General features: G+C 35.3%; 2 protein-coding genes and 1 long non-coding RNA gene across 11 annotated transcripts; 2 read left to right on the top strand and 1 right to left on the bottom strand.

Annotated features, from left to right (window-relative positions):
- Nucleotides 1-1371: 1371 nt before the first annotated feature.
- On the bottom strand, nt 1372-6914 carry LOC110889905. Of its 6 annotated transcripts, none has more exons than XR_002564044.2 (10): nt 6580-6914; nt 6349-6476; nt 5595-5719; nt 5414-5517; nt 3357-3431; nt 3185-3260; nt 2912-3006; nt 2663-2735; nt 2343-2459; nt 1372-2238 (listed from the first exon to the last, which is right to left on the bottom strand). It is a non-coding gene; the product is annotated as an uncharacterized LOC110889905 (long non-coding RNA). The 6 variants fall into 6 exon arrangements; XR_002564043.2 differs by having other exon boundaries at nt 2658-2735; XR_002564040.2 differs by having other exon boundaries at nt 2343-2469; nt 2658-2735; nt 5611-5719; nt 6580-6913.
- Nucleotides 6915-7877: 963 nt separating this feature from the next.
- LOC110889906 (tRNA (guanine(37)-N1)-methyltransferase 1) lies at nt 7878-12505 on the top strand. Of its 4 annotated transcripts, none has more exons than XM_022137479.2 (10): nt 7878-8931; nt 9159-9236; nt 9318-9437; nt 9515-9681; nt 10112-10182; nt 10324-10466; nt 10785-10896; nt 10978-11090; nt 11879-12053; nt 12180-12505. In XM_022137479.2, exons 1-9 carry the CDS (start codon nt 8101-8103, stop codon nt 12020-12022), a joined length of 1779 nt encoding a protein of 592 aa, XP_021993171.1. In that variant the 5' UTR covers nt 7878-8100; the 3' UTR covers nt 12023-12053; nt 12180-12505. The 4 variants fall into 4 exon arrangements, with proteins under 4 accessions (XP_021993171.1, XP_021993172.1, XP_035835561.1 ...); XM_022137480.2 differs by having other exon boundaries at nt 12278-12505; XM_035979668.1 differs by having other exon boundaries at nt 11879-12484.
- Nucleotides 12506-19609: 7104 nt separating this feature from the next.
- On the top strand, nt 19610-23476 carry LOC110889907 (universal stress protein PHOS34). Its single transcript, XM_022137482.2, has 2 exons — nt 19610-20460; nt 23133-23476. Coding segments are annotated over exons 1-2 (705 nt in total). The 5' UTR covers nt 19610-19756; the 3' UTR covers nt 23134-23476.
- Nucleotides 23477-23972: the final 496 nt, after the last annotated feature.

The following is a 23972-nucleotide window of genomic DNA, read 5'->3' on the forward strand; positions in this document are numbered from 1 at the left end:
GGGAATCCCATGCCTTGGTAAGAGTGTGAACTCACCTTGGTTTGCTTGGTACGCTAAAGAAATACACGCTCACAAATAATCAGTCACGACCTATAGTACGCACGTATATACAATCAGTCTCGTTCGTAATGGCTCGCATGTAAATCTAACATCACATAGTGCTTGGCAGTTAACCTCATGTATCACGTAAGCAATTAATCAATTTCATGCAATTCGTGCTTCACATTCACATCAGTGTCTTTCATAGTTTGCTATAACATGGTTATTCATTAGTGTGTATGACAGGGTTAACTGGTTTAACAAGGTTAACACATTTAACAAAGTTAATAAACTAAACAGAGTTAACACACTTAACAGGAATAATAAACTAACAAAGCAATTCAACTAACTGAGTTAATAACTAATAGAGTTAATGACTTAACAGGCTTGATAAGTTAACAATGTTACTGTGCTACGAAAACTACATGTGCCGAAAACATATGTTTGGCGAAATCCCTTGAGCCGAAAACCCTTTGGGCCGAAATCCCTTCAGTGACGAAATCCCTTTGGATTTCGTCGGGATATATTTTCATCGAGGTGGGGGTGTTTTCGTCGGAATACATCATCATCAACATCAGTTACGAGTCCCCATGATTCTAACAGTTACATCAATTCCTCATACAATCATTCAACCCAGCTAAACCAATATGTGTGCACATATAACTTGCCAAATCATTGAGAGATTAAGATTAACAATCCATCAGCAAATCATTTAATTAATCACATATGCTTTCACATGAAATCACAATCTGTTAGTTAACTTCATACAACCAATCATAATCAAGACCCCATCTTTAACTACCAATTTGTATAACAAAATCTCACAGAACTTCAACAATCAATATGCATAATCATCATCATTATTATACCAATCACATATATATATATATATATTATAACCAGATATATACACATACGCAGACATGTAACGATCTATCGAAAGTTATACACAATAAACCACGGTACAAACTAACCGAGATGGAAAGCTAATGGATTGATCGAAAACGAAGGCTCCGTAGGCTTGCAGTTGCCGTCACAGTTAGAGAGGTGCTCTAGGGTTTTTGCCGATTAAAAGTTATCACGTAAAGGTTGGGAATATCATATAAGTGATCCACTACTGGGCCTAAAGCCCATTTGATTTCGTCGACCCAGCTTATTGACGAAAACACTTGTGTGTTTTCGTCCTGAAGTGTTTTCGTGGGTGAGGGGGAAAGTGTTTTCGGCTATGGTTCCAATTTAAACAGTGAACAATAATACCAAATATACTATTAACTCATACTCAATTATGATGCACACCAATTTTATACAACACACTTAATAACACACTAAATACACATCAGATATAACATATCATCCACAATACGCTTTAAGATATTGCTAACGTGTACAGTTATGAAACAAACAAGTCGTGTAAACAAACAACTTAAACAATTACATGCAATTAAATGCGAAGATGGAATCTTGGAAACTCGAGTTGTCACATTATCCCCAACTTGAAAGAAATTTTGTCCCGAAATTTAGCACGTGGTTACTGAGGAAGCTAGTGGTGTTGTGTTGTTTCCTGGTTTTCCTGGGGTGTCACAGCGAAGGTGGGTGGCAGTGGTCGTGGTGGTGTCGGTGGAGGCGACGACGGTGGTGGTGGTGGCGGCGGTGATGCTGACGACGATGGGTGGCGGCGGAGGTGGGTGATTGTGACGAGAGGCAACAGCGGTGGGTGGGTGGTGGCGATGGTGGTGTTGTTAATGAAGTGTGAAAAAGAGAATTGAATGGATGGCGATGGTGGTATTGTTAATGAAGTGTGAAAAAGAGAATTGAATAGGAAAAAAATAGAAGAAGTGAATTATATATATACATTAAACCCATTAAGTCTAACTACTTTCTAAATCGATATCCACCGTCAGATCATGCTGAGATGAAATCTCAGCCGTTTAAACTCTCAAAAATAACCGCTCTTGTGGCGGTTGATGGAAGTTTTCTGACAGTTTTGGTAGGTCCACCTTTGCTGCCATGATCTCCACAACTCTTGCCCATGATCTCCACAATTTTAGCATCCTATAACCATGGGTAGTGGGGTTTTCGGTTGAACATTCTAAATTGGGCAGTTGATAGAAGTTCAGCCCTTCTTTCCAAAATTCCTACATTTATGCCAATTTTTCAGGCTTTTAGCAAAACTTTAGCACCCACTATTATGCAGTTTACCTACAAGATTACAATTGTTTTTTCAAAAAACCAAACAACCACGATTAATATGAAGTTATGGGTTTAACCACCCAATTCCTAAAATAAAGGGTAGTGGTACCTACAGTTTACTTTTCTTCTATATAACCGAGAAGCCGGCTTAATCATTTCTCATTTTTGTCTGAAATACTCAAGCATGGACCAGTCATCACCAAAGCCATCAGTTATGCATGAAGATCAGCCTGCAGGAAACTGTAACATGTAAATGAAGCAGGTTAACACAGTTATTTCAACCTGCCTTTATTTTTTTTTTTTTTTTGTAAAAACTAAATTTATGTAAATTGCAGAAGCTTCAAAACAGTGTTGAAATAATCAACAACGACCAGCTGAGATCAGACAAGGTACTTTGTATTCCATTTTAATCTGCAATTAACACATACCATACTTCTTAATTCATATACTTCTTTATGTAGTCACCAGTTGTAGTCGAAGAGGCACATTATGACGAAGCACCTGACCTGCAAGTAAAAGTTAAATTCATTATTTTACAATAATTATTTGTAGCTTATTGTTATTATTAATATTCTCTGGTGGTTATTCCTTATTTTAGGGTTTAACCAACCCAATTCCTAAAAAAATGGGTAGTTGAACCTGCAGTTTATTTTTTTTCTTTTTATATAACGAGGAGACTTACAAAATCATTTAGTGTTTTTCTTTTCTGAAAACAGCAAGCATGAACCAGTCACCATCAAAGCCTTCAGTTATGAATGATGTACAGCCTGCTAGAAACTGTGGCATGCAAATGAATCAGGTTAACATAGTTATTTCAATTGGCCTTTTTTTTTGTAAATACTAAATTTATGTAAACCGCAGAAGCTTCAATACAGTGCTGAAATAATCAACAACGACCAATTCAGATCAGACAAGGTACTTTGTAATCCATTTTAATCTGCAATTATATACATACCTTACTTTCTAATTCATATTTCTTTGTGTAGTCACCAGTTGTAGTCGAAAAGGCACTATATGATGGAACGTCAGACCTGCAAGTCAAGGTTAAATCTTATTTTACATTAGTTATTTGTAGTTTATTGTTAACATATGTTATTTTTGCAATTGCGACTTTTTGTCAACTCCACCTTTCTTATTTCTTTTTTTCTTCTTTGAGGTTGCATCCATGGACAATATCTTCGTTCACCCAATCATGTGTAAACCTACATATGAATCGGCTAAGTTAAGTACAATTTTATAGTCAACTTTAGATTATATTTTTTATACCTATGATATTATTGTTATTATTTGTCCCGTTCTCATATATTATTTTGTAAAAAACAGGAAATTGATGACATGGAGTTTGAGGCATTGGATGGTTCTCACAATGACATAAGTATTCCATCGAGTATTGTGGATACCCAACAACCAATCATGTATAAACCTTTCTATGAATCGGCAAAAGTAAACACATCCTATTATCATACTGATGTTCTCATGACTGAAATGTTTTTTTAGGTTTGCAAGTTTGAAAGAATCAACAAAAGGACAAATGCATTAAAGAATTGGAAGTGGGATGAGGTGATACACATTAATAGTGAAACCGAAGATCTGGAAAAGGATATTACGCCTATGATAAAAAGAGCTAAGCATGTTTGTATTTATTCCGCTGTTAACCTAGGGTTCACCTAGATCCATTAAAATGTATATTCTACACGGTTAGCAAGGCTTCTCTTTTTATTGTTTATGTGTTTTACAAACATTGTCATTTCTAATGTTGACCGTAATCATTACAGGTATATAAAGATTTCTAGATTTTCTTTAACTACAGGTAACACTTCTCTTTTTATCATAATGTGTTTTAGATACATAGATATTATTATTATGTTTTTAGATACATAGATATTTTAGTTCTTGCTTAGGTTCTTTTATGTTTTTATAATCTTAATGCTTATTTTGAAAGTGTTTAAAGAACCTCTTTATAATACGCATCTGGAAAACTCAATGGTTACTTCATATAAACATAATTCTAAAGAATGTACTAACAGCCCTACTCTTTTAAACTTAACACCCAAAACAATAAAAAATAAAACAAAAAGTCTAAACACTTAAATATGTGTGTCTTAAAAGTTAATGTGTGTCTTAAAGGTTAATGTTTCATTTATAGCATTTGTATGTTAAAAAAAGTTTTATTTTTTGTTAAAAAAGCTCAAGTTTTTTCATTAGAATGCTCACCGCAAGCTTAACATTTTTCAAAAGTTACAAATAAATATTATGTTATACTAATCTTTATGCTACTACAATAAGCAGTCAAATATTCCCAGTTTCCAACAATACTAATAAAAATGCACACCTTTGTTAACAGATTTATAAACTTAAATTCAAGTAGCTTTCATTCATGTATTTTTATATTGAACAAGTATTCTATATAAACATATATATATATGGCAGTTTTTATAAACAGTTGAACCTATTTTTATTTTATTGAACGTGGGGTGTGGGTTAGTACACAAAGGAGTGGTGGTTATTAACTGTTAATCGATATAGATATGATAATGAAAAAGGTTTTTTATATTTAAATAGTTTACAAGGTATAAACATATAGTTAAAAAAAACAATAAGTAAATAGTTAATCAATAATCTAATTAACACTTTATTTTGTTTAATTTAGATACAAATATTAATTAAGTTGTACGAGGGCTACAACACAGTGATATTATTAATCTTAGTTATTCTTCATCGGCAAGTATTTAAGCTTTTGCGTTTTATTTGTTGTACGAGGGCTGTTACACAGTGATATTATTAATCTTAACACGCATGCGTAAACACACCAACACAACAACTCAGAAAAACTTAGATACTTAACACGTTACATAATCATTGAAACATTTATATATATAACTATATAATATAATATAGTAAACTGGTAATAAGAAAAGGTACCACCTTTTGTAAAAATCTTATTTTAAAAAAAAAACACACAAATTTTATATACATGTTTTCTTAATCTAATAAAAAAATTAAATACTTATATGTATAAGAAATAACTTTATACCATATAACATAACGAAATTTTAAAAAATCTGAAAAAAAAATAATGGTATTTACTAGAGATTATTAGCTTTTTTTAAGATATATAATAGCACATGTCAACATAAACACATATGTAGAATAATTAAAATATAGCAAGAATTAAAAGACTTACACTAATATAGAAGTATACTGAAGTTGCACTAGCCCAACTTCAGTCCATCAAATATTATCCAGTCCACTAGCCCAATCCCTTATCAACAACACAAGTTGATACACCTGTAAAACAATAAAAATAAAAACAAAAACAAAAGAAATAATGTAAAATAACACAAATTTAAGACTAAGTAACTGACCCTGTTGTGACTTAACTCATTGTTTGGCGTGAACTTGCACTAGCTCAATCTCCTTACAAGGCCAACTACAGTCATCATATTATACAGGCCACTAGCCCACTCCGCTATCAAGTGCGCAATTCCATCTGTTTAGCCCACTAAAAGCTTAGTTTATACAATAGAAAACTAAACATAAAATAATTCCTATACAATACATTAGAATAAGTACCTCAATGTTTGATTCAGTAATTATATTATATAAATCATTATTCTAAAATGTTTTTATGTAGTAAATGTATTATTATTATTGTTGTTGTTGCTATTATTATATGAATGTATTATTGTTATTATAATTATAAAAACATATACCTATCTATTTGTTAATAAAAAATAAAACAATTATATGTATAAAAAGTTAACTATTAATATGATTATTATGACAAAATACCTATTAGTAATTTAGTATACCTTCCTATATCTCTTTAAAACATTTTAAAACTGAGCAAAGTGTTTACAAAAACCTTTCATATGTTAATCTTGTCTTTAAAGAACACAATCATAACCGTTTTGAATTCTTCTACAAAAACCTCTCATATGTTAACACCTCCATTATAGATTAGTAAACCATCATAGCCATTTTGAATTCTCTTATTGGAATATTTACAAAAACCTTTGATATGTTAACACCTTAACTGAAAATACAACAAAGGGATACAATAAATGAACAATTATTATTAAGTAAAAACTAGAAAGAATAATTATTAAGGGAACTGACCTAATTTTCTTTTTCCCCTTTTCAACATTCTGAAAGCGCTTTCCTTTTCAAACTGCGATGAAATACTTTTTTGAATTCGTGTGTCGTTATCAAGTTAGCGATATTCCCAAAATGATTCAACGAAAACCCTAAAAGAATGCGAAACAATTAGACTAACTTAAATCTGCAAATGAACATAACATACCAAATCGTACATCAATAACCTATTATATGGAACAATAGAACACGTACCTTGCCACCACCCCTCAATCGAGTTCAGAAGCGGCAACGTTGACGAAGGCAGAAAAAGCTATATGGATTTAAAGCTAATCGAGGAATATCGTACACAAAATCGGCAAAAAACATACTTTTTCGGGTATAAAGCTACGAGCAAGAGAGAGGGGGTTGGATGAGATGTAATAATGCAACTCTAGTAAGATTTTCAGCTAGAACGACGGCAGATCTACGAAACTATACAGAATGAAGGTCGATGGAGGATATTGTATAAAAATCGGTAAAAAAGAAAAAACCCTAAGTTTTTTGGGAATGAAACAAGAGCGAGTGAGAGGGTGCAATGTAAATAATGAAGAAGTGATATGTTGGAGTACACACCAATATAACATTTGTTTTCCTATGCTACCACTAACTTTTCAAGTTACTCATAAATAGCCCTTCTTATTATACCATCCTAACATTTCATATTTAATGACAATAACAGTTTTTAACTCAAAAAAGTTGCACCCAATATAAACGTAACCATCCTAACATTTTATATGTAATAACAACTTTTAAATAAAAAAGCTGGATTCAATAGAAAGGTAATGTTACTTCAGAAACTAAACATTGTAAATAATTATTAAGGGAAATTATTTGTGAGTAAAATACAAAAGTTCGGTTTACAACACCTTAACTCATATTTTACTCTACATAAACATTTTAAAAGTAAATATTGGAAATACTTTTATTTTTAAAAGAAAATTGCTATTAATCAGGCTTATACACAATTTAAATTTGTTTTTTTTATTTTGTTTCTAGGTGATATTTGTTCAGTACTATTTTAAAATCTTTAAAGCACAATTTTCGCATGAATACGACCAAAATGAAACATTAACACTTAATTGTGGTACACGAGTACTACGTGTATGCTATGCAATATGTATTTTTTTTTACAATAGTTTTATAAATGTGATTATTGTCGTGTCGTGCTTTCGTTTATAATATTGTTTATATTTGTGTACACTTAATGTGGGTGTTTGGGATTGCTTATTTTGAGCTTCTTTTAAGTTTTTGACTTCTTAAAAGTTAATAAGTCATTTTTTATAGTGTTTGGGTAATGTGTTGAGAATGCGTTTTTTTTTTTTGTTTGAAAAGAAAAAAAAGAAAAGTTAGATAGTTATAACTTTTTCAAAAAAGAGATGGAAAAGAAGAAAAGGAGAAGCAATCTCAAACACTCTCAATATACATTATATTTGTTTGTTACGTTGTTAGCGTAACCCGTCCAACGGACGGGTATTAAACTAGTTTTAAAGGAATGAAATGTATTTTAGAACGAGTAATTCCGTTTCATCAACCAATCAAACATTCTTTTTCTCGTTCACTCACAAATCACAATTATCCATTTTATTTCACCTATTGTTTCTTATTTTCTTCATAGATTTCCAACCATCCCATTTTACTCCTACTTCAAATTTGAAATGTTAAAACTGAACTAAAATCGTTGTATTCAGTTAGAACCCAACTCAAACCCTTCCCGGAAAATCAAATCCGATTCGGATGTTTATTCTCCGGCCATCGCCCTCTCTCTCCATTCCTCTATCTCCACTCCTCAAACCCTGCACCGTCGTCTCCACCCGCCGCATCTCCGTCGCCTCCATTCGCCGCATCGCCGCCGCTCCCGTCGCCGCCTCTATCTCTATAACCCTAGACGAAACCCTACCGTACGGACCTTCACTATCCAAAGGCCACAATCCATCAACCAACCCTAACTCATCACAATCACAACAAGATGATCAAAACTCATTCAACGAAAACCACTTCACTCGCATATTCAACATTTCTGCAATTAGAGTCAACGCCGATCGCTGTTACGCTCTAGAAAGTCAACTCCGAGGTCACCTATTAAACTGGCCTCGAATTCGGAACATTGCTAGGGTTTCCGGAGACGAAATTGATGCAGAACTGCAGAAGTATTTCAATTCGAGTGACGATGAAATCGAACCGTTGGACTCGTTGAACCGGAGGATTTACGGAAAGGCGGAAGGAGACGGGGAGAGGTTGAGTCCGGTTTTGTATAGAGAGAAGCTTGTGAAAACGTTTAATTCGAGAGGTTATGAGAAGTTTAGGAATTTGGCGAGGTTGTCGAGGCCGAAGAGGAAGTCGAAAGCGAAAACCGAGACGGAAGAGGGTAGAGATGGGAAAAGGAATGAGTGTTATTTGGTAGAAGAGGTTGTGGATGAAGAGAGTGGGGATGAGAAAGAGGATTTGAGCGGGTTGATTGGAGACAGTGTGTGTAGATTAGGGAAGTGGAAAGGATCGACGAGATTGTTGTTGTTGGATGAGAGATATGCGTATAAGTCGTTTGATGAATTGCCTGAGGCTATTAAGGTATTCAATTAAGCTTAACGACGTTGACATGATTCGTTAGTTGATTATTTGTCTTTGAACATATTCTTAGTGAAAAGGTACTCATAATTGTGGACACAGTCGTATTCTTTGCGAACATATGTGTTATCACTACACATTGGTTACCGACTACAGCCAGTTTTGACCGATAAATGTTGTTAAGAGTGTTGTGTTTCTTGTTTAATTATAAGTTTATGTGTTTCTTTCAGGCTTGCTTAAAGGGATCAGTATTTGAACTTGTGAGATGCAAGCTGACATTGTTTTACGGTTACTGGCAGATGAATGAGGTATCTTCAGCACTCAGTAAAGCTTATATATTTCTTTTTAACCATGTTTATACGTGAGTTACATTTTTGCGAATTTTGCAGGTTTTAGAGGCTTTGCTTCCAGAGCATATGATTGTCCCTTCTTCCTTTGAGACCGTTGGGCATATCATTCACTTGAACTTGAGGGATGAACATCTTCCATATAAGAATCTTATAGCTAAGGTATTTAAATTAAGCCATCAAGAAAATATCGCTTTTGAAGACATTTGCTGAGTATTAATATTTCCGTTGTTTGTCAGGTTGTTTTGGACAAAAACAAGCCAAAGATACAAACAGTTGTGAATAAGATTGATGCCATCGATAATGAATTTAGAACGATGCAGCTTGAAGTTTTGGCTGGAAATCATTCTCTTGTGACAAGAGTAGTAGAGAATGGACTTCATTTTCATGTTGATTTGGCTTCAGTGTAAGCCCTTTAATTCCCCTGAAAAATGTTCAGCTAGACACATTTGTTGGCTTATATAATTTTTGTTTTTTCTTAGTTATTTAAATATGATAAGATCGTATAATGTATTGTTAATGATCACCTTTGTACTTTCTTTTTGGTCATGGTGAATTTTGCGAAGTTTTTCTTTTAGTTAACTTCTTTTTTAGTCCCTGAGTTTTGGTGGTTTTAAGTACTCGAGTCCAAAATTAACTTTTTTCTAACTATTTGAGTATCTGATTTTTCAACCTGTAACTATTTGAGTCCAAATTTTAACTCCATCCAATAAGTCAGTTAAGTACAAGGGTATTTCAGTCATTTACATCTATGTACGTACAACCTTCAAGTTAACAAAAAAGACCGAATTGTTTACAAAGTCAAAGTACCATTTTGACACTTTGACTCCGTGCAGGTATTGGAGCTCAAAGCTGGCAACCGAGAGGCAAAGGCTTCTAACTTGCTTTACACGGAGTGATGTTGTCTGTATGTTTTTCTTTCCTGATTTGATATGACTAGAATTACATTGGTATCACAAAAAAATTATTACCCAAAAGTTTTTTTGTGGTTTTTATGTTGGTGGTACCTTGAAACATCATATGAACATGGCTATATTTGCTGAAACAGGTGATGTATTTGCTGGGGTTGGTCCTTTAGCTGTATTTGCAGCAAAAAAAGTTAAATATGTTTACGCAAATGATTTGAATCCTCACGCAGTTGACTATATGCAAAGAAATTGTGTGCTCAACAAACTTGAAAGAAAGATTGAGGTTTGCTTTCAAATCTATTCCTTTTTTTCATTCGAGTTTTAACTTTATAACAGATACCTTTTTCCATCACACTTTGAGGACAGACATTTCATTTTGTGATCGTACCATAAACAAGAACATTTAAAGAGGCAAATTCGTGAAAGTAGCGTGTTTACTCTGACTGTTATGTTATGCGGTTTCACTATAGAAACTTGTGTGTTTAAGGGAATAATGTATTAACCATGTCTGTTTATTTCACATCTTGTAGAAGATGATGGTTACTACATCATTTCTATTGGAATATTTAACCAACCATTATACACGTCATCAAATTTAAAGGTTTTTAACATGGATGGAAGAAGATTTATTGATGCCATCTTTAAGAGTCAAAGCTCTCGGCCCATCACACAAGTGGTCATGAATTTGCCCAAAGATGCGGCTGAGTATCTTGGTACGTTGATTATTGCTGATCATATGTTATTTGATGCTTATCATGAGGAAATTTAATAATATAGTACAATTTTTGTGACAGATGCATTTAAGGGAATATTTAGAGATGTGGAAAGGAGTAAAGGGTTGACCTTGCCAATGATTCACGTCTATGGATTCTCAAAAGCGGAAGATCCGGAGTTTGATTTCCATGAGGTTTGATATTTCGATTTTCACATACATGCCGAGCATAGTTGTTAATAGCGCTCATAGCGAGCGCTATAACGAATAGCGTGGCGAAGTGCTCATTCATTGCTATCTGATTTTGGCGCCTCCATAGCGAGCAAATAGCGGGATTTCAGTTTTTTTTTTGTTTTTTTCTTATTGGTTTTACTATAAATAGCGATAAAATATACGTATACAATAGCTGGATTTTAGGTTTTTTGTTAAATATACTAAAAATACCGTATTTGGATATAATATACATATAAAATATTTCTAAAATTTTCTTCTAGTTTATCGCTAAACATAAAATAGCGCCCGCTGTTTCATCGCAATTGCTACATCTCGTATAGGTTGCTACTTGCTTGTCGTTGTTGTCCGTTATTCGCTATTAACAACTATGATGTAGAGGTGGCATAATTAACGGATAGGATGAGTTGGGTAACGGGTTAAAGCGTGTGTGGGTTGAAAATAGTTAACCTGCAACATTTTTTGTCCAGTTAAATATTTTTTTTTTATTTTTTTATAGGTTATTATTGGGCATTTGTGCTAATTATGACAAAACACAATATTTATATAATTATTTTAATAAAGCTATTTAAAAGGTTGGATGCATTAAAAGTACACTTTTTTTTATTGTCCATCTGACCCATAAGAGAGAGAACATAACACAAATCATTTTAAGTTTTAACCATAAGCAAACGGGTCAAAATTGCCACATCTACCAATAAACGTTCTCTATCTGTAGAGGTTTTAGAAAATAATTAATCTTATTAAATCAGCGGATAAGAATTGCATTATCGGAGGTGGCGTTTGAAGTGAAAATGCATAAAGTACGTCTTGTCGCCCCTGGAAAATGGATGCTGTGTGCATCATTTGTTCTTCCTGAAAGAGTGGCGCTTGCCAATCCAATTTCAGAACTGTAAAGTTGTTTTATTCTACCTTAAAACAGTAGAGGTATGCTGTACATTGTAAATTGATGCTATAATCTTTTCTCACTGCATTTGCATTGGTATTTAATATAGCAAATTTAGTTAATGTATTGAACATTTGAACTTAGTGGGGTTTCTCTGTGCTACGCAGTGGGCTTCTGGTCGGTATCAGTGGTACTGGCACTCGTGTATTGAATTTGATTTAAAATTGTTAATTGGGCTTTTTAATGTTACTGGGCCTGCACACAGATCTGGACCAAACAATGAGCAGTTGGCTTTTCAAGACGGTGCTCGTATTTTTGGGTTTCTGATTTTGGGCCTTAACGTCTCTAAATATGGGCTGCAAATAATTAAGTCATTATATTAAATGGGGTTATGTAAATAATGTTGCGTGTTATTTCCGTAGAACTTTTAGCTAAGTAATCAGTTTAAATAAATTTGAAGAGTTTGTATAAAGATTTGAATTCTATTCTTCAACATTTATTTACCCATAAGGTAGTGTTCGTTTCACAGAATGGAATGGAATCCGCAGGGAATTGGAATATTGATTTTGAGTGCTTATTTTGTTGGTTTCAACAAGAAAATGAATTGGAATTGAATAACGTAAGGAAGGGAATATGCATTTTAATTTCATCCAAATTTCATTTCATTTTGCTGAAAAGTATACCTAAATTACAAATCAAATTTCTATTTCTGCGCGAATTCTCATTCTAATTCCATTAAAATACTACGTAACTATTTTATCGTAAAAAACCATTTCAAGAATAATTTGTATCTTTTAGCATGGTCATGTTGGTTCTTCTCCCCTTTCTACAATAAGTGTCTTTTAGCATGACATGTAGGTTTTTTTTCCTTTATTTAATAAAATGTAATGTAATTCTACGTTCTTTTACTTTGAAAAAAATATCATAAAAAATCTCGTTGCTATTGGTAAAATAATTATTATTATATATATCGATTAGCAACATGAGTTTGCGCCAGTTAACTTTTTTACTTTTATCTTCTGGCCACCGAGTGAGTTTTCTGACTTCTATCCTTAGAGTCGATGACTTTTTACACCTACACACAAGTCTAGAGTGAGAGCAGTTGAGAAAGGTTAAGGAGGCCGGCCACCCTTCTTCGGTGACGTTGGGCGGTGGCAGATCTGAAGAGACCTACAGCTCGATGATGAGGATGTTGCGGACTAACCAATAGCGGTGGCGGAGTTCGGAATTATCGCTCACGTTCGCGAAGCTCTAGGGTCCGACGGGAGAAGGGTAATATGGTAGGATGAGGACGATGACCGGCACGGGAAGTGTCAGACTAAATGAGGTTCTGTTGTTTATAAACACTACAGGTTCTGTTATATATTTTTTTATGGCCGGCATACCAACTTTTTTGGGATGAGAATGCATTTAGTTGAACATTTGTTGCTTTAAAGTCGATAGATGTATGTTTGTGTGCCTTAAAGAGTTAAAGGTGTATGTATATACTCATAAGAAGAATACAATTACAGTAGTACTTGAGAAGGATACAACAACAAATGAAAGCGAGAATTATAAACAAGAAAAAATGAGTTAACAAAGGCTTTAAATGAACAATTACCAAATTAATAACAATCATCTTAGGGGTGAGATAAGGCTTAGGGACCATTAGTTCCTTAGTTCGATTCCCACAGAGGGAGTTTTTCCCAAATTTATTGGGTTTCCTCCTGAATTGATGTATAGGCGTTATTGCCTAATAGAGATGGATATGGTCGGATGGTTTCGCTGTTGGCACGATAATACTCCAGTGGTTCGTAAATGATCCGAAATAACAATGTAAAACCAAGGTTTCGTGTTTTTTTTTTCTAACTTTTTGGTGACAAATGCAAAATATATGGTTTTGATACCTATATATAATTGGAGTATTTTAAGTTAAAGGACAAGACTTTGCCCCATTTAAGTCTAAACCAAATCCTTGAGTCGTACATAGTTTTAGTAGTTTGTTAGGTTACAACTACTACTTTTAAATGACGCGCGTTGCGCGAAAGGCATTGGTGTTTTCGACCGTGGGGTATGGTGGGGCGGGGGTTGGGGCATGGGTTGACACGTGGATTTCGAGCCCCACGCTGGTAAGTGACGTGTTGGGTCGGTATGGCGAGGCATGGCTAGCCCACGTGGGTTGGCCAGTTTTATAAAAATTAAAAAAAAAACCTAAAATTAAAAAATACACACAGAACTAAAAAAAGCCTAAAATTATTATTAAAAGTTCCTAAAAATTACAAAATTCTACAAAAAAATGATTATAAAATTAAAAAAAAAGCCTAAAGTGTTGGGTAGATTTCGAACAGGGCGAGCTTGTTAAACGGCTTCTGCTCCTTGCCTCGGAACTGGATGTTGGCCACCGCCACCCGGTCTTCGTGACTTATATCACCGCCCGGGACGCTATCGTAGTAGGCTTTAAAATGGTCGAGCTTCGGTCGTAGCTCGCGCCACTTGTTTTGGCACGCGTTTAAATTGTGCGGGGCGTTCCCCACGTTGTGCCGGTAGCTAGCGAAAGCTTCCGGCCAGTAACGGGTCTCACCGGGTTGGCAGCCCTTCATCGCGTTGTGCCGGTATCAAGTGTGGGTAGCGGGTTCGGATAGGTGGAGTGAAGGTTTGGGGTAGCGATGTGGACAGGCGGTGGGGTTGGGGGGTTTTATAGTGACTTGGGTGAACCGTTTGGCTTGGCCAAACAGTCATTTTTTAAAATTTAAACCTAGCCGCTATGGCCTAGCCAACCCAGCCAATGAGAGCACTCCCGCCCAAGAGGCTACACCGAAACCCAAGCCCACCTGGGATGGTGACTTGGGCATTTGTACCCAACCCACGCCCCATACCCCATAGTCTAACTATATAAGGTATTGTTTAATATAAAAAAAATCATGAATTATGTAATCACTGTTTAATATAAGAAAATCACGAATTATGTACTGTTCATTCCCTTTTACTTTTATCATATATAAATTGTTTTATGATCATGGTATCGCTAAGAAAGTAGGAATGGTAATGGGCCGAGTTTGGGTCGGGTATTAGTAATCCCAAGCCTGTACCCGGTTGTAATTTTTTTGTCCCATACTCGGTTCGTTACCCGTCGGGTATCGGGCATACCCGTGGGTATCGGGCATACCCGTGGGTATCGGGCATACCCGTTAATTTCTTAAAAATACCCGTTAGGACAAAATGTGCAATTTTTACTTTGATATTTATATAATGTACTATTTTAATGACTATAACAAATGAAAATACGACTAATAACATACATATCATATTCAGACCACATATATCAAACTAAATCAAAACGGTTACTTAATTAAGTAATTGTATCAGACCACCTAATTGCATAAGCATCCACAAAACAAAGGGTGATAGCTTCCATATCCAATCTACGTGCTCAAAAATAAGTTATTTGCACATAATAAAGGGTGATAGCTTCCATATCCAATATACGTACTCAAAAATAAGTTATTTGTTCACTAAGCACTTGCCAAATACATATCCACAAATGACTATAGAGAAGGTAATAAGTACATGTACTAAGTTTATATATATGGAAATCTATAATATGATACTTTCGGGTTTTATTCGGGTAAATAAGTCGGGTATCGGGCGGGTATCCCTAAATCCCATACTCGTACCCGATTTTTTTCTTTTCTTAAGCCAGTACCCGGCCCATACCCATCGGGCTTCGGGTATACCCGGCCCGTATGTTTCGAGTTTCGGGTATACCCGTCGGGCATGGGCTTTTTTGCCATCCCTATAAGAAAGTCATCATCTCTTCTCCTAGCAACAATATCGATAGCGTGAGAATATCAGTACCAGTACCGGTGTTTGATTTTTTTTGTTTTTGATCGACGTAAAACATGTGTTAATTGCTATATAGAGTGTTTGTACCGTATCGATACGGTACTGAATCGAACCGACACCGACTGAAAGCACGCCGCGAAGCGCGGGGATACCCACTAGTTTAGTTTAATTTGTATATATATATTATTTTATTTTTATATTATCAGAAGTATATAAATATTGAATTTAAGGAAAATTACTTTTTGAGTCCATGTGTTTTAGTGATTTTAACTACTTGAGTCTAAAATCAAAATGTTTAACACCCTGAGTCCCTACAATCACTTTTCTTAACCATTTGAGTCCAAATTTTTAACACTGTTAGAATTATTTTGTTAAATGACCAAATTACCCCTATACTTAAAAAAACAATTTATTATTATTAAAACTATTATTACATATATACATGTATAGCATCCATCACACATACATAGCTCTTTCTACAGATTCTACACTCTCTCTACCTAATATCTCTCTCTTACTTATCTTTCTCTCTCAATAAAACCACCACCACCACCATCACCGCCGCACCACAACCATCACCATCACCATCACACCACCTCCACCTCCACCACCATCACCACCGGCCGGTTCATACCGGTATCTAAAACATTGCATATATGATTTGAACCTTTATTTTACATAGTGAAATAAATATTTCTTTTTCAGTTTTTATTTTTAATATATTTTTTAATATATAGTATACGCTTTTAACTATTTAAGTTATTACTAATTTTGGTATCTACGATAACATGTGTTCGTTAATTTTCTTAAACCGAATAAGCAATTGGGTTTCATTTTATTTCTTAACATTTTGGTATAAACTTTGTTAAAAATGGAATTGTTTTTTTTTGGTATTGTACGCTATACAAGTGTCAGTATTGTACCGGTACCATGACGAACCGCACCAATTCCGAGCAAACCCTATTGATATCCTTTAGTGTCGGTACCGTAACAAACCGAATCGACAACAACTGAATTACCGCAACGTAGCTAGGGGTATCACACTAGTATCTTACTGTAATATAATAATAAACGCATATAGGTGTCTGGATGCTAACAAAACAACAAAAGCTTCCTTGTTATAAAATAGGAACCTTTACTACTTTTTTTACATATAATATAATAATAATAATAAATGCATATAGGTGTCTGGATACTAACAAAACAACATAGATCAACTTGTTTTAAAATAGGAACCTTTACTATTCTCCACATATACAAAAAACAAGTAGGGGAATAGTGCCACACAGCTGTGTGGCACTCCCTTATTGGACCACCAGTTTTATTGTTTTATATTCGTTTAAAATTACGATTTCGTCCTTAATTTAAAATAAAATTATGTTTTCGCCCCCATTTCAAAATAAAATTACGTTTTTGTCCCTCGCTCAAAATTACGATTTTGCCCTCGGTTCACAATTATGATTTTTTCCCCAGATTACAACTACAATTTTGGCCCCAGTTCAAAATAAATTTTTGCTTTTGCCCAAACTCAAAATGACGAGCCACATATACAAAAAACAAGTAGGGGAATAGTGCCACACAGCTGTGTGGCACTCCCTTATTGGACCACCAGTTTTATTGTTTTATATTCGTTTAAAATTACGATTTCGTCCTTAATTTAAAATAAAATTATGTTTTCGCCCCCACTTCAAAATAAAATTACGTTTTTGTCCCTCGCTCAAAATTACGATTTTGCCCTCGGTTCACAATTATGATTTTTTTTCCCCAGATTACAACTACAATTTTGGCCCCAGTTCAAAATAAATTTTTGCTTTTGCCCAAACTCAAAATGACGATTTCGCATTTTCGCCCCTTTCAAAAATTATTATTTCGCCTTAAGTTTAAAGTTATGTTTTTGCCCGGTTCAAAATAAAACTATGCTTTTGCCCCTATTCAAAATTACGATTTTGCCATCAGTTCAAAATTTTGAATTTGCCCGAGTTCAAATTAAAAATATAGTTATGTCCCCAGCTTAAAATTACGATTTTGTCCTTAGTGCAAAGTTATATTACGCTTTTGTCTCCGGTTCAAATTTATAGTATTGCCATTACTTTAACTTTTGGCAAATTACGATTTTACCCAAGTCAACAAATACAACTTTGCCCTCAGTTCAAATTACAGTATTGCTATCGTTTTAGTTTTTTTAGCAAAATTATAAAAGTGTTTTTTTATATTACTTGACTGGATTTATTTTTTTTCCATGTCAAGGAGCTTACTAAAAGTCGCTCATTAATCCTTACAAGCTACAGTTTTGCCCTGAGCTCTGAACTACGGTCTTGTCATCGTTTTAGTTTTTTTCCCTAACAAAACTATAATAGTGTTTTTTTAATTGATTGATAATTATTCGGTCATCGCCCCGCAACGCGGGCGGTGGCATTAACTAGTTTTTTACATATTTAGATCTTGTTGCATTGAGCTCGCACATGACGTGTGGTTCCTTGTATCAATTAAACTACTTATTAAAATTAGAATAACTTGCTTTTCTTTATAACTTATAACAAAGGTTAGGCTAAATATACCTATCATTTAGTGTTTTAATAGTAACTTCTCAAATCAACGAGATTTGTAATTGCCAAAAGACTTCTAGCTTAATGATACAAAAACGTGTTGAAAAAAAGTTCCTTGTAATTAAGTGAAGAGTTCTAGCCACAAACTATATAAAATACACATCTAAACGTATCATTAGTGGGAGCGTAAGTTAAAAAAAAATACTACTATTAAGAGTATTTACATCTTTTTCATTAAATTTATGTGAGAGTGATCTTTATATTATAAAGAGTAGTTGTGAGTGGAGCAGACATAAAATGTTACGGTTTATCTGTATATTTGAGGCGACACTATTCACATATATAGTTTTTAGTATATTTTGAAAGTTGTTGTGAGTGAACGAGAGGAAAAAAAAATAGTGATAAAGGTATAAAAAGTGTTATTTAATTAAAAAAAAGGAGAAAGAAAATTTAGTTTTTCAGACCATGTTTGGCTTAGCTTTTCAAAACAGATTATAACTTTTTGGAAAAGTTAATAAGTCATAATGGAGTGACTTATTAACTTTTACCCTTACAAAATAGTTTCACTCAAACACTTTTTAACTTTTTAAAAAGTCAATAATCAAATAAGTTTCTAAAATAAGCAATCTCGAACACCCTCTTAGTGTAATTATAGAGTAGATTTGATGGAAAATATGTAAATGCTAACAAAAGAAAAGAGGTTGAAATTTAGCAATACTGCAATTTCATTTATTTTTTTTTATATAAATTTATAATTATTGAAATACTGGCCGAGTTACATCAATATAGTAGGTAAGCGAGCAACAAGCTGCGCCGCTACCCCTTTCTGAATAGCAAACCCTAGCCTATTAAAGACAAACCTCTGTCCCCCTGTTGATGAGCTGCTGTGGACAACCTTTTGGACCCTAGTCAACAAACGTATAGCTTCTGGAGCTAGGGAGCCAAAGGTGTCGAAGGCGAAGGGGACAAATGCATGTTGGTTTCTTATGTTCTAAGATGTTGGTCTACTGGTCAAAAGGTCTACCCTCTCTAGTGAAGACATAGGTTCGATTTTCACTTGAGCTATTTTCGAGGGACATTTGGGTGAATTGACGAATCAGGGCATTAATCCCAAGTTCGAACCTGATAAAGGACGAGGGTTTACAGATTTTATCCAGTTCCCACGCATCAGGTCGATCGAACTTGGACATAGGTTCGATTAGAGTGTATTTAAACGTGAGATTCTTTAGTTGTTTGTTTCTTCCACGCGACGTGAATGAATTCGCTCTAAAAGTATATACTTAAATTCCGGCATCTCTCTTTGACAAATATCACCGATCCACCAATCGCCCATTTTCAATTCAACTTTCAGCAAACAAACCCTAACTAACCCCACAATGCAACCATCAAAAACCCTACCGGAATCCGACCTACCACCAATCGCCGCCATCAAAATCAAATCCTCCTCCCCACGCATCCGCCCAGCCACCATCCCACCCCCCACCGAAACCCCAACCACCGCGGCCCAACGCCGCATCGGCATCGCCGTCGACCTCTCCGACGAGAGCGCCTTCGCCGTCAAATGGGCCGTTAACCAGTACCTCCGCCCGGGAGACGCCGTCATCCTCATCCACGTCCGCCCTACCTCCGTCCTCTACGGCGCTGATTGGGGCTCCGTTGACCTCGTTGACGCCGAAAACGAAGAGTCAAAATCAAAACTCGAAGACGATTTCGACACTTTCACCACTACTAAATCTGCTGACCTAGCGCAGCCTCTGGTGGACGCGCACATACCGTATAAGATCCATATTGTGAAAGATCATGATATGAAGGAGAGGCTGTGTTTGGAGGTTGAGAGGTTAGGGTTAAGTGCGGTTATTATGGGGAGTAGAGGGTTTGGTGCGGTCAAAAGGGGGAGTGATGGGAGGTTAGGGAGTGTTAGTGATTATTGTGTCAGGCATTGTGTGTGTCCTGTTGTGGTTGTCAGGTATGATGAGAAGGAGGCAGCGGTTTCGGGTGATCCGGTTGTTGTTTCGGCTTCTGCGGGTGTGGATGAGGAGGATGGGGATGAATTTCATGATGCCGTTGAGGAGCGGAAATGGTAGCGATTGTTTTTATTAACTGTTTTTGTTGTTTTTTATTGTTTGGTATGTTTGTATGTTTTCCAATGGATGATTATGTGTATTAACTGTTAAGATGTTTAAGTAGAGGAGTTAAAGTGAGTGTTTAGTTAGTAGAAAGTAGGAATATGAGTGTTAATAGCAGCAAAACAAAGGGTTTATCATATTCTCTTTAGGTGACTTAGCTAGGTGAAGAGATGGCATCGAGAACCGTTGTCTTGTCAAAATTTTAAGTTTTAACCACACAACACTCCTTAGAAGATATCTGGATGATTGTGCTATTCCATGTTGATGCATATGTTTTCTTTTCCGACACGTAAAGATCTATGACAATATGCTTTTTTACCGTAGTAAAAATAATGATTGCTTTGGTTTGCTGAAAATTCTAGACGTTGAAGAGAATAGGTCAAAATCTTTACTGGATCATAGTTGTCAATAGCGGCTATAGCGACCGCTATAGCGCGCTATGTAGCCATGCTACCAAGTGTCGCTATATGGGTCATAGCGACCAATAGCGTTTTTGGGATGTAAATAGCAATTAGATATAGCTATAAAATAACTGGATTTATAGGTTTTTGTTAAATATACATGTAAAATAGCATATATACAAGGGTATTTTGATGTAATATACATATAAAAATTTTCAAAATTCTTTTTCTAGTGTAATCGCTATCTATAAAATAGCCTCGCTATTTGTCGCTATTCGCTACGTAGCCTATAGGTGCCTTGTCGCTATATGTCGCTATTCGTTATCGACAACTATGTACTGGATATGCAGCCAAAGTAAGGATTTTTAGGTTTGAATTTTGGGGGAATTGGAGTGAACTTTCGGTAAATTTTCATATACAAAATAATAATTAAAATTTGGTTTTTCAGTTAAGCTCATAGTTTCCTGAACACATCTTGATGTTGCACGGTCATTTCCCAGTTTTGTTTCTTATTAACAAAACTAACAAAAGTAGATTTTAATTTACTGCATATACTGGACAAAGGCTCTATATAGTGTATACATACAGACCTCTTTGTTTTTACCTTTTAAATCATGACCCCCCCCCCCACCCCCCCCCACACACACACACACGTAGAATGGAGACTAATTCACATCATGGATAACTTCACACACACACACGTAGAATGGAGACTAATTCACATCATGGATGCCTTCCCATGTTCTGTCGATTGTCGTTATTACCATTGCTAACCTCTTTTTGTATGGTTAGTGAGCGGTTCTTTTGCCCTGTTGATTTGGTCAAAGATTCAAGGAGCATGTAGGGCCATCATATATTATAACTGTGATCTTTGGGTGGCTAGATCACTTGGTCTCAGTCTTCACTAATGCAATATGACTCTGTTTCTAATATCTGTACACCTTTGTAAACGGGAGCCATGGCTCACTGATACATATTTGCATTTTGGGATTGGGCGGTTGTAGCGTGTAGGTATAGGATAGCTTTTGGCCTCTTAGCAATAACAAATCTTTGGCTACTACTTTACTTTTATATGAAGGATCAAGGATTTGACTTAGGATCACTTGAAATTTCGTTTTCGTGGCTTTCTGTGTAATACCTACCTACTACTGGTCATAGCCTCATAGGTGATTACTTTTTAACATTTGTTGGGTTACAGGTCAAACTGGTATGTATTTGACCCATACTGCTTTTTGTTTGACGTTTTTGACCTGTACTAAACAAATATTGTGTTAAATGTATACACGAAACTATATGTCTTGATATTTTGATATTAATCTAATTTTCTTTTTAAAGTTTAAACATGTGTGACTTGACATGTTTCGCCAATTTGTCTGTTTCCTTGTTAGTTAATTTTCTACCTGTTAGAGCTAAAAGCATAAATGAATTCAAACCCTTCATAAGTAAATATTGGTCTTGAAAACTAACAAACACCCTTATAATGAATATGTCACCACCTTGCTTTGCTGTCACCTTGAGCTATGGGGTCTTGATGATCATAATCTGTTAGCATGGCCATCTGGACTATTTGCTCTGTGTTGACTACATTGAACTTGGTTTCATGTCATTTTCTCATCAACTAAAATTTACAATCTGTGGTTTTAAAAAGCGAGCCTCAGGCGGCCTTATGCAATCGGAAAACGCCTCGGGGCTTTGAAATGGTGCTTCACGTACATGTGGGCAGTGGCGGAACTAGAACGATTTAGTTAGGGGGTCATCATAAGCTTATATTCTATACTGGTTTAAATTAGGGGGTCCATCTCTAAGTTTTTCTTCAAAAACTCAAAATTTATAAATAAAAAATTCAAAAAGTTCCGGTGACCGGAGGGTCAACGGACCCTCTTGACCCCCCTCTGGTTCCACCCCTGCATGTGGGTCAGATATAGGGCGTGGATGAGGCTGATACGTAAAAATGACCAACAGAATCAAGAAGTTTTGAATGGTTTACTTGATGAAATGTTGATATGTAAAACAGTTGCAGCTTTTGGTGTTTTGGTTGTATGTAGACAAACACCTTGAGTATGTTTAGGTCTTACCTCGCGTCTGGGCCTTCAGGCCCAAAATGCGTTAAGAGTGCCTCACGTTTTTTAAAACCACGATTGATATTCTAGTTACCGTATTTGGGGGCACGTTTGTTTACCTTTAATGATATCTTTTCTTACGTTTTTACTTCTATTTTTTGGCAGAAGCATATATAGATGAATGGTCTGAGAATATCTTCCATTTAAAGGTAAAACCCCTTATCTCTTAATTTGTCAGTCTTTTGATGCAGCAGTAGTTCATTTACATGATGAAGGATGTCTAGAAGGCATTGCGGTGTGCAAGGCCAAGGTGAAATTGTTTAGTCATTAATTTGTGTTTGGATTTGGATATGATATGATATATGAGCTGCAGTTGTTAACTGCATGTCAAGGTTTCCTTTGGTTGTGTCCGAATTAGAAACTCATGGCTAGTTTTATGATGAAAAGTGTTATGTAAGTAGATTCTGTGTGATATACTTGAATGTTAATTAGAAGGTGTGTTGTGTCTCGTTATGTTGTTTTTCAGTTTAATTATTTGACCTTTACATGATATGTTGTTCGTTTTCATCCGCCTTCCACCAACATCACTGTTCTGTAAGACGCCTTAGCTGGTTGCCATGTAAAAGGACATGAATTTCTCTTTACTGAATTCATTGATTGATGGATGCTAGCTATGGATTCTTCATTTATCAAGAACTCAAGGTCGTATGTCTATTAAGAGGGATAGACATAGTTAACAACCAACACCTTAACATTCTATGTAACAAACTAACATATAACGGTCAAAGCAAATGATGGTGAATTTTAACCATGGTTGTAAAACAAGGTTTCCAAGGCCGAGTGCTCTCCGAGTAGTCGCTACAAGGTAGGTTGCCGAGCCGACTTTCTTCAACTCCGCCTAATTACTCGGAGTCGGTCAAACATGGTCAACCTCGGCCAGAATTGGATCTAGTAGGTCAACTCAGGCCTAATTTGACTTAAATAATAATAAAACATAATTTCTAT

Source organism: Helianthus annuus, chromosome 11 (assembly GCF_002127325.2).
Source record: "Helianthus annuus cultivar XRQ/B chromosome 11, HanXRQr2.0-SUNRISE, whole genome shotgun sequence".
NCBI classification, from domain to species: domain Eukaryota; kingdom Viridiplantae; phylum Streptophyta; class Magnoliopsida; order Asterales; family Asteraceae; genus Helianthus; species Helianthus annuus.